The 11,309-nt window shown below is 45.8% G+C and overlaps 1 protein-coding gene across 1 annotated transcript; it reads right to left on the bottom strand.

The window, feature by feature from the left end:
* Positions 1 to 6,817: 6,817 nt before the first annotated feature.
* Positions 6,818 to 10,976, bottom strand: LOC119268386 (TPR repeat-containing thioredoxin TTL1-like). The gene is made up of 7 exons (XM_037550001.1): positions 9,857 to 10,976; positions 9,049 to 9,250; positions 8,752 to 8,936; positions 8,326 to 8,659; positions 8,044 to 8,248; positions 7,723 to 7,829; positions 6,818 to 7,638 (listed from the first exon to the last, which is right to left on the bottom strand). Exons 1-7 carry the CDS (start codon positions 10,726 to 10,728, stop codon positions 7,477 to 7,479), a joined length of 2,067 nt encoding a protein of 688 aa, XP_037405898.1. The 5' UTR covers positions 10,729 to 10,976; the 3' UTR covers positions 6,818 to 7,476.
* Positions 10,977 to 11,309: the final 333 nt, after the last annotated feature.

Here is an 11,309-nt window from a genome sequence, read left to right as displayed (position 1 = left end):
GGGAAGAAGTATATGAGCCTTATTAGGCTTTAGGAGAGAGGGAGAGGCAGGCCGCGCCCCCCCCCCCCATTGACTAGTCCGAATTGGACTAGGGGGAGGGGCGGTGCCCCCTCCTTCCTTCTCTTCCCTCTTCCCCTTCCTTGTCTCCTACTCCTACTACATGGAAGGACTCCTAGTTGGACTAGGAAAAGGGGAATCCTACTCCCGGTGGGAGTAGGACTCCCCTAGGGCGCCCCATAGAGAGGGCCGGCCCTCCCCTCCTCCACTCCTTTATATACGAGGGCAGGGGGCACCCCATAGACACACAAGTTGATCTTCGTGATCGTTCTCTTAGCCGTGTGTGGTGCCCCCCTCCACCATACTCCTCGATAATATTGTAGTGGTGCTTAGGCGCAGCCCTGCGACGGTAGAACATCAAGACCGTCACCACGCCGTCGTGCTGACGGAACTCTTCCCCGACACTTTGCTGGATCGGAGTCCGGGGATCGTCATCGAGCTGAACGTGTGCTAGAACTCGGAGGTGTCGTAGTTTCAGTGCTTGATTGGTCGGGCCTGAAGACGTACGACTACATCAACCGCGTTGTCATAACGCTTCCGCTGTCGGTCTACGAGGGTACGTAGACAACACTCTCCCCTCTCGTTGCTATGCATCACCATGATCTTGCGTGTGCATAGGAAAATTTTGAAATTACTACGTTCCCCAACAGAAAGATCGAGACATACATATCCACTGGGATGTAGGTAATCATAAAGTATTATTGTTGATGTTACCCTTGAGGTAAATGGTTAGGAGGCGAAACTATAAGCCCCTGTCTTTCTATGTGTCTGATTGAAGCTTTGATCTCATAAGTTTGTTAGTTTGTTAGTTTTCAATAAAGTTGTTGGTCTATACTTTACTTTGTGAATGAATTATCGCTTTGGCATAAGAATTTATATGACAATATATTGTTGTTCTAAGGATGACCATGATGCCCTCATGTCCGTATTTTATTTTTTCAACACCTCTATCTCTAAACATGTGGACATGATTGTCGATTTCGGCATTCGCTTGAGGACAATCGAGGTCTAAGCTTGGGGGAGTTGATACGTCCATTTTGCATCATGTTTTTATGTTCATAGTTATTGCATTATGGGATGTTATTTCACTTTAAGATACAATTCTTATGCCTTTTCTCTCTTATTTTACAAGGTTTACACAAAGAGGGAGAATGCCGACAGCTGGAATTCTGGACCGAAAAGGAGCAAATCTAAGATACCTATTATGAACAACTCCAAATGTCCTAAAACTTAACGGAGAATTATTTTGGAATATATAGAAAATATTGGGCGAAGAAACAATGGAAGGGGACCCACCAGGTGGCCACAAGACTGGGGGCGTGCCCTACTCCCCAGGGCGCGCCTCCCAAGCTTGTGGGCCCCCTGGCCAGCCCCTGGTGTCCATCTTCTTCTATATGGAGGGTTTTGACCTAGAAAAAAATAGAAGGAAGCTTTTGGGACGAAGCGCCGCCGTCTCGAGGTGGGACCTGGGCAGAAGCAATCTAGGGCTCCAACAGATCGATTCTGTCGGGGAAACTTCCCTCCGGGAGGGAGATATCGAAGCCATCGTCATCACCAACGATCCTCTCATCGTGGGAGCGTCAATCTTCATAAGCACCATCTCCTCTCAAACACTAGTTCATCTCTTTTATTCAATCTTTGCCTCAAAACCTCGGATTGGTACATGTGGGTTGCTAGTAGTGTTGATTACTCTTCGTAGTTGATGCTAGTTGGTTTATTTGGTGGAATATCATATGTTCATATCCTTAATGATATTCAATACCCCTCTAATCTTGAACATGATCATGCTTTGTGAGTAGTTACATTTGTTCCTCGGGACAAGGGAGAAGTCTTGTTATAAGTAATCATGTGAATTTGGTATTCGTTAGATATTTTGATGAGATGTATGTTGTCTTTCCTCTAGTGGTGTTACGTGAACGTCGACTACATGACACTTCACCATGATTTGGGCATAGAGGAAGGCTTTGGGAAGTAATAAGTAGATGATGGTTGCTAGAGTGACAGAAGCTTGAACCCTAGTTTATGTGTTGCTTCGTAAGGGGCTGATTTGGATCCACATGTTTCACGGTATGGTTAGATTTATCTTAATTCTTATTTCGTAGTTGCGGATGCTTGCGAGAGGGGTTAATCATAAGTGGCAATCGTGTCCAAGTAAGTACAGCACCCAAGCACCGGTCCAACCACATATCAAATTATCAAACTAACGGACGTGGGTCATATGAGCATGATGAAAACTAGCTTGACGATAATTCCCATGTGTTCTCGGGAGCACTTTCCTTTATATAAGAGTTCGTCCAGCATTATCCTTTGCTACAAAAAGGATTGGGCCACCTTGCTGCACCTTTGTTACATTATTACTTGTTACTCATTACGAATTATCTTACTACCAAACTAATTGTTACCGATAATTTCAGTGCCTGCAGAAAATACCTTGCTGAAAACCGCTTGTCATTTCCTTCTACTCCTCGTTGGGTTCGTCACTCTTTCTTATCAAAAAGGCTACGATTGATCCCTATACTTTTGGGTCATCAACGAGGCTTATGGAGGAAGACTTAAATAGTCCCATGAATTTTCATCGCAAACGGTTCCTACAACAAATTGTGTGTGATGTTGTTGATATTTTGTATTAGCTGTGAAAGATGAATTTGGAGTACAGTGGCAACGGATGGTGTTTTAAATGTAAAAGAATATTTGGAGTACTAAACAACTGTCATGTCAAAACTTGGAAAATTTCGGTGGTCATTTGACTTTTTTAAGACATTCAAGTGATTTTCTAGCAATTTAATTACCGTAATTCAAATTTGAACTACATGTACATGCAAGAGCTAACCATAACGGTTTGAAAAGTCATATTTCTATACTTGTGTGCGAGTTAATTCCATGTGCATTAAACTGGACGAAATTTTCAAACATATTGGTGTCACGGCTTGCACACAAAGCATCGAGTGCCATGTCATTTAAATTCCAAAAAATTCAAAAATGATCAAAAATACATGAAACCTTGCTTGACGTAATGGCATGGAACCAAGATGGCATGGTAAAAAAGTGGCATGTTTGACAGAACTTTGGACACACACACCCCTCACAAACCGAAGCTACTCACTAGAAGACTCGTGGTTCCGAGAGGGCATAATGCATCTTTGATGATGAACCGGCGATAGCTTCCTCTTATGGCCTTCAAAACATTTCTACAGTTAACGTGCACAAATACAATGGTCATGTCAAAATTTGGAAAATTTATGGGGTCATTTGACCTTTTTAAGACATTTAAGTGATTTTCTAGCAATTTAATGACTGTAATTCAAATTTGAACTACATGTACATGCAACAGCCAACCATAATGGTTTAAAAATCATATTTTTGTACTTGTGTGCAACATGTGCAGTAAATTGGAAGGATTTTCAAACATATTGGTGTCACGGCTTGGACACAAAGCATGGACTGCCATGGCATTTAAATTCCAAAAAAAAAAATGATCAACACATGAAACCTTGCTTGACATAATGGCATGACACCAAGATGGTGTGGTAAATAAATTGGCATGTTTGATGAAAGTTTGAACACACACCCCTCACAAACCGGAGCAACTCACTAGAAGGCTCGTGATTCCGAGAGGGCATAATGCATGTTTGATGACAAACCGGGGGTAGCTTCCTCTTATGGCTTTCAAATTTTTTCTACAATTAACGTGCACTAATACAATTGTCATGTCAAAATTTGAAAAATTCCAGGGGTCATTTGACCTTTTAAGACATTTAGATGATTTTCTAGCCATTTAATGATCGTAATTCAAATTTGAACTACATGTACATGCAACAGCTAACCATAATGGTTTGAAAAATCATATTTATGTACTTGTTTGTGAGTTAATTCCATGTGTAGTAAATTGGAAGGAATTTTGAAACATATTGGTGTCACGGCTTGGACACAAAGCATGGAGTGCCATGACATTTAAAATCCAAAAAATTAAAAGATGATCAGAAATACATGAAACCTTGCTTTACGTAATGGCATGCCACCAAGATGCTGTGGTAAAAATATTGTGTTTGACGAAAGTTTGGACACGCACCCCTCACAAAGCGGAGCAACTCACTAGAAGGCTCGTGGTTTCGAGAGGGAACAATGCATGTTTGATGATGACCAACGATAGCTTCCTCTTATGGCCTTCAAAATTTTTTTACTGTTGACGTACACTAATACAACTGTCATGTCAAAATTTGAAAATTTTCAAGAGTCATTTGACCTTTTTAAGACATTTAAGTGATTTTCTAGCCATTTAATGACCGTAATTCAAATTTGAACTACATGTGCATGCAACAGCTAACCATAACAGTTTGAAAAATCATATATGTGTACATTTTGTGTGCGATGTAATTACATGCGCAGTAAATTGGAAGGAATTTTCAAACATATTGGTCTCAGGGCTTGGACACATGCATGGAGTGCCATGGTAACACAAAATAAACATTCATGCCTTATATCACGTCTTCTTCCTCCTTGGGGGCATCGTCTCGGAGCCGGACACAACCTGGGGACCAGTGGATGGCGGCATCTTCGCCGCGTAGTTTGCTGAGGCGGCCATTTCGAGGGCGCTGATTTGTGTTTGGCAACGATGATGGCGTCGCGAGGAGCTTTGGTCGAGGCTCAGGCTTCGGTGGATCTTCCCGGCGTGTCCGAGGTGCTCTTCCGTAGGTTGCTTAGTTGCTTTGAAGTCAAAGCTGCGGTGGACTGTGTCCATGTGGTGACGATGACAGGCGCTCAGTGGTCGGTTACGGAGAGCACGATCGGTGCGTGTCCTGCATATTTCCTTTGTGATGATCGTCATCGAAGTCGGAGCTATCGGTTGTTCGCGTGTGTTACCTTCTGTTGGCATGTGCCGTCATGGTTTTTGTGCAGTTGCTTGTTGCTGTTTGATCCCATGTTGGTGGCCAGGTTGGCCGGTGGTACCCATGTTATGTGGGTTGGTTTGTATCGATTTTAGCCCGGTTTTCCATTAATTAACCAAGCAATTCTTTTCTTCTTAACCAATGAAAATGACAAGTCTTTTGCCTCGTTTAAAAAAAAAGCGCTCAGAGGCCATAGGAAGCCATGGCCTCGTCGGCAGCAAACACCAACCTCTACTTCGCCCCCTTTTTGCCTTGATTGTAGACATCTACTCCCTCTATTCTGAATTACTTGTCGCAAGTATGGATGTATCTAAATGTATTTTAGTTTTAGATACATCCATTTCTGCGACAAGTAATTTGAAACGGAGGAAGTAGTGCCTAAAATATGGTGATCAACGTTGGAGTTGCCCTTACATCAGAGCACACTTCCTTACCTTTCCACGTCTCTCATTCACACGGGCAAAAGTGCCACATAAGCAGACTATAAACGGAAAATACCTTTTGAAACATGGTGGTAATTACAACTGATAACTGATTTTTATTTTATTTTAAATCAGAAAAAGTCAAAACATTCTAAAACTTTTTCCCAACAAACTTGAGTTGTCGTTTCTATCATACAAAAATCTGTCGTCTCTGTCATACAAGAATATTCTGTAACGAAATATTGTCCGACAAAATTCTGACAAAAACGACAAATTGTCATAGAATATAGCATGAACAGTACCATGTATATACAGACAAATTTGTTTTATTACGTCCACAACAACAACATGAAAGTCATTTCTTCACAAAAGATTTATAGGAGTGCAACAATAAATCTACTTTGTTCCCAAAAGGTTTCAGTTTTTTTGGACTTTCTTACAAATTACTATTTTTTTAGAAAAAATCGGGTGTAAATATCTATTGTCTCGCAAGCTCCCGGTCCGCTATCTACTACTCCCTCCGTTCAGAATTACTTGTCTCGAAAATGGATATATCTAGTACTAAAATACGGATACATCCATTTTTGCAAAGTAATACCGGATGAAGGGAGTAGACCTGAGAGCCACAAGCTCCCAGTCCGCTATAAACCCACTATTATACTCGCTATCAGAGACTGTAAATATCTATTGGGCGTGTAGACTAGGGAGATGGAGAGAGAGGACAGTACTACTCCCTCCGTTCCTAAATATTTGTCTTTCTAAAGTTTTCAAATGATCACCACATACGAATGTATATAGACATATTTTAGAGTGTAGATTCACTCATTTTGCTTCGTATGTAGTCACCAGTTGAAACCTCTAAAAAGACAACTATTTAGGAATGGAGGGAGTAGTAGATTGCAAAGCAATGAATGAGGTAGCTACCCCATTCAAAAGGGGCCAGCTCTGCGTGCCAGGCTAGGAGGGACTTGCTTGGCCCTGGCCCTGGGGCCCAAATCATTACCAGCTGGGGCTCCCAGATCTGATCATCACCATGGAGCTAGAGAGAGACAGAGAGGACTGACAGTTCTGTGGTCATCATGGCTTTAACACCTACTGTAGACCCACCCCAGAGAGAGAACAAGTGAGGAAAAAGTCTCTTCTTTTTCACACCCCTAAGCACATACATTGGGCGATGCGCTGTGTTACTACTACCCTTGTTACCCACACCTACCAGCCACCACACACACACAGCCAAACCAGAGGACCAGTGCTGATGTTGCCATCATCTCTACTCCCAAGGACTCTCACAGGCCATGCCATGCCAGCTGGCAGAACAAACCTATTGTGCTAATGCTGACAAATAGTAGAAGAATGCCAGAGCAAGCTAGGATTAGTGATTCTTGACAACATACCATAATACTCCAGCTCATTACAGAAAGAAATAACCAACAGCAGAGTAAAATACAAAGAAAGAAAGAAAGAATGTTGGATTGTTTTATTCATGATGATGAAAATGTATCGGCACCACAGACCAGCAGAAGCAGCAAAATGGCATCCAATTAACACCACCAATCTTTCCCCTCTCTACACCAATTACCAATTGATTTTCCTTTTTATCGCTAAAATGACAGTAACACAACAACTAGCCCTGTCTGTACCCTCCCCTCCCCCTCCTCCTCACCACCTCCACTAAATGGATTCTCATGTTTTGCTATAGGGTATATACACGTAACGAAAACCGCAACCAGTAACCCCCTCCCCTCTCCCTCTATGATATTCTAAACTAAACAACATTACAAACATTGCCCTCCACGGGCGCTGCTGGTTTACGGCCTAAGATGTAAAGCAAAATGTATCAAAATACAGGGAGCCAAAGAGCCTGAAAGGTGTAAGAATTGAATGGGGTCGGCAATATCATATGTTCTCAACGGCAAGGGATGGGACGGGATGGGTAATGATGGGTGGAAAGCAGAAAACTGGGGGAGGCTCATTATGCTCGATGCTCAATGGGGAATTATTATGCAGCTGGTGAAATGCTGTGGAGACTGGTGTTTTTGCAAATTTGGGACCTAAAGCAAAAGACTGGCTGGCAGAGGAAAGGGGAGCCCTATGTACCAACCGAAAGCTTCTCAAGAACTGGATACGGCATAGTGTCTCACTGAGTAGCGCAGGACATGCAAGGTAGGGCAGATCATCTCCTTCACTCTCGCCCCATCTTTGTATATCTTGAATGTAGGGACTATCCGCACGTTCTCTGCCTTTGCCACCGTTGGGCTATCTTCAACATTTACCTGTTGAGGGGTTGCAATGTGGCCTGTCTGTTAGTGACTTGCAAAAAGTTGTAACTGATTGAGTGATACATCAAGTAGCTTTACCTTCAGAAAATTCATTGAGGGGCATTCGCTGCAAAGAGAGTCCACCGCAGGTGTAATTTGTATGCATTGTTGATTCACCGACGACATGAAGTAGACAACAGATACCCCTGAAAATGAAACGACAGGCAAGCAAAACTGTAATGCAGGCAAATCTAGTACACTATATAAACCTATCCAGATGCATCAGTAATAATTTTATAGTTTTATACACAAACAATGTGGCAGTTCTCGTTCTTCATGATAATGCACAGATACACACAAGAACTGACCTACGGATATCGGAACTGTAACAGAAACAAGTATTATTTGAGCAAAACTCACCAGGCGAACGAGTGGCAGCATATAGTTGCTCTACACTGGTTACCATTTCAACCTCTCCTCCAAACTTCATGTTTGATACATCCTCACCACGAGTTGTCTTCAAGGCAACTTGAGCATGGAACAATGCTTCAGCAACCTCAGTATCGGCAGGAAGCTCTTTCCGGAGCGCCTCATAATCCCGCACACAATCAGCCCAACGATCGAGCTAATAAAAATGGAAGAGGTCAACAAAACAGCAAGAGGAATGGGATGTCAAGAACATGAGAATGCCCGGTCGCTTACCTTGGAATAGGACATTGCTCGCCTTAAGAGAGCCTTTGTGTAAGTAGGCTGTATTCTCAACGCCTCATTACAGTCATCAACGGCTTTCTCCCAACCGTCTAGCTTCCACCAGCAAGCTGCTCGGTTGCAGTGGAGCACTGGATTTGAAGGATCGTACTTGAGGCCTTCACCATAGGCTATAGAAGCATCAGAAAACTTGGCAGCCTTGAAGAGTTCGTTCCCTTGGGCTCGAGCTCTTGCAACTAGCCTCACATTATTTAGAATCATCCCAACTTCTGCATTCCCAGGATCGATAAGTCTGGCATTCTCAGCTGCTGCAACAGCGGCATCAAACCTGCAGAAATGAATCCCAACTACAGTGATGATCTGCTTTTGCTGCAATCTAGAGAATCAAGCATTGTTACAGGGTTGGACGATCGTACGTACCTTCCCAATGCCATGTCAACCTGGGCTCGCACAATATGTACATAAGATTCAACTAACATGCCCGAGAGTTTGGCCGCCGTCCACGATAGTAATGACTTGTCTAATTTCAGCAAGCTTGTAAGAGTCGAATCAGCCTCCTCTAGCTTGTGGAGCCGGAGAAGTGCTTCTGATCTCAAGGCACGAAGCTGGTTGAAAAAGAAACCAGTATAAATTCTACCAAGAATCTACAATGTAAAACTGATTCCATTTTCCAACACTTGAAAGAAAGAAAGCACAAGCGAGGGATGAGCAATTTACCAACTGAGACAAGTCGGCTCCGGCCGCAATTGCAGCATCCGCTTCCCTCAGCGCGCTCTTCCAATCTCCAATTTTCCTGGCATCTGTGCTTCTTCCTAGATGCATCTCCACATCCTGCAGCTTCTCCCAGTCTGCAGGGTCGGACTCGTGAAGATGCCTGGCTTGTGTGAAGTGCCTCCTCGCCTTTTCAATCATTCCCAGCCTGAAACAATGGAAATAACACTGATTTCAGCAACAAAACAAGCATGCAGCACATCTGAATAATAACACTGAATTGCTCTCAGGTCAGGACAGCGCCCCGTTTGAACAGAATTAGGATTAAAATTCATGGTTCGTAAGCATTGTGTGGTCTGAATTCAGTGTACCTAAAGACAATGGCATCAAGCAAGCTTACAAAATAATACAGCTAAGCAACACCTTTCATTCAGCACTGTGTGATGGGAAACGCCCAATTAATGTGATAATTCTGTCACCAAAATTCCTTTTTTTTCAAATTGGAGAGGGATGATCAAACAGACCACACGGACCAGTAACAATCCCCAATCAAATCGGGCAGCGCAAACAAAAAGAAAGAGGAACAACGCAACAATCATGTTGCTTTCATCTTCAGGTTGGACTTTGTTAACGGGAAAAGCTGGCAAGCACAGCCAAGAAAGCAACAGCAACATGCAGGCGTGAAAACGTGAACACTTGAGAGCAATGGAATCAAGTAGGAATCTGCACATCGAACTGGAATCTAATGCGTTCTGCCGCAGAGCGGCGCAATGCCGGTTACAGTGACCCAAAGATACGAGCACAAGAACCTCACCGGAGGTAGAGACCAGCGAGGCGGCTGTGGGCGCGACCGCTGGCCGGGTCGAGCCGCACGGCCTCCTCGGAGTCGCGGAGCGCATCGGCGAGCCGGCCGAGGCCGATGAGAGCGGCGGCACGATTTCCGCGGCACGCGGCGCTTTCGGGGCAGAGAGACACCGCACGGTCGTAGTACCGCAGCGCCTCCCCGTGCCTCCCCTTCTTGTACCACTCGTTGCCTAAGCGAGTCATCTCCTGGAGGCTTCCGCCGCTCGGTGGCGCCACCGGGGAGCTTGCCGGAGATCGCATTGAGTGTCCGAGAAAGGACGGCGCATCAATGCTGCTTCTCGCGGGGACCATGCCGGCACCGCGCATGATGCTCCCGTGGCCATAGTGGCCGGTGCCGGATCCGAGCACGTCCGGGCGGGAGCGCGGCGGGGGCGGCGCGGCCGCCGCCCCCGGAACGCGCCCAGATGGGCAGATGTTACCGGCGGGGAGCGCATTGGTCATCGGCGAGCTCGCCGTGCTCCCACGGTCCCCTCCGCCTCCCCCGCTCCCTCCGCTGCTGCTGCCGCCGGAGAAAATCAGCGGGCCAGATCCGGACCGCCGGTGCCCCGGAAGCCGCGGCGGGTGGCTCTCCACCGCCAGCTCACCGGAGTGGCTCCTCCCACCTGCCACTCCCGCCGCCCCAACATTTGACTGCGCTGGCGACTTGGCCGACCCGGAAGAGGAGGAGGAGGAGGTCGTCATGCTGGCCCGCGCCCGCAGCGGCGACACCGGGGACCCAAGATCTGCGAACACGTTAGCCTTGGAGTCCGGCTTGTCCCGCACGGCGCCGCCGTCGAGCGCCATCGCCGCCGCGCGGAGGCGTAACCGGTCGGCCTCCGACATGGCTGGATCTCACCGCAAAATCTCACCAATGCCGCCACCTGCACCCCGCAACTCCTCCTCCTCCCCTGACCAAACAAGCAGGCATAGAAGGAAGCACGCAACACGGGAAGAGCTCGTCCTTGCGCGCGCGCGCGGCGGGGGTGGTTGCGCAGTACTGCTCGGCAAGAACCCTGAGCAATAAATTATGGAGGAAAAGCGCGTGTGGGTTTCTCGTGAGGCGGGGAAATGGAGAGAGATGGCGAGCACCGACCGGAGAAAGAGGGGAGAAGAAGGAAGGAAGGAAGAAGAAAGGGGAGAGGACCGGGCGTCAGGGGAAGAAATAGACTCTGCGCACACCGACACAGGGGTGACCCCGAGACGCTTCGAGTATCTCAGGGGGCAAAATACAAAAATCTCTATCCTTTCTTCTTCTATGGGGCTGTTTGGGTTTCTGCCTGGAGGATGGTTTTGCGGTTTGGTGCCATAGAGTTTTGGGATTCTGTCTTCTTGGACCTTGTGGGTTTTTGGAGGGTTAGAGAGTTATCGAGATTTCTTTGAACTACTTTGATTTATAGAGATATTTGGAGTTATAGCGATTTTTT

The sequence above is a fragment of the Triticum dicoccoides genome, chromosome 3A, assembly GCF_002162155.2.
Source record: "Triticum dicoccoides isolate Atlit2015 ecotype Zavitan chromosome 3A, WEW_v2.0, whole genome shotgun sequence".
NCBI lineage: Eukaryota > Viridiplantae > Streptophyta > Magnoliopsida > Poales > Poaceae > Triticum > Triticum dicoccoides.
This window is presented reverse-complemented; position numbering and strand designations above follow the sequence as displayed.

Bases quoted from the DNA above. Each gene is read 5' to 3' on its own strand.
- LOC119268386 (XM_037550001.1), bottom strand. From the start codon at position 10,728: ATGTCGGAGGCCGACCGGTTACGCCTCCGCGCGGCGGCGATGGCGCTC. The intron at 8,249-8,325 runs GTAAGCGACCGG...CATTTTTATTAG, and splicing joins GAGCAATGTCCTATTCCAAG to CTCGATCGTTGGGCTGATTG. The intron at 7,830-8,043 runs GTGAGTTTTGCT...TTTCATTTTCAG, and splicing joins TGCTGCCACTCGTTCGCCTG to GGGTATCTGTTGTCTACTTC.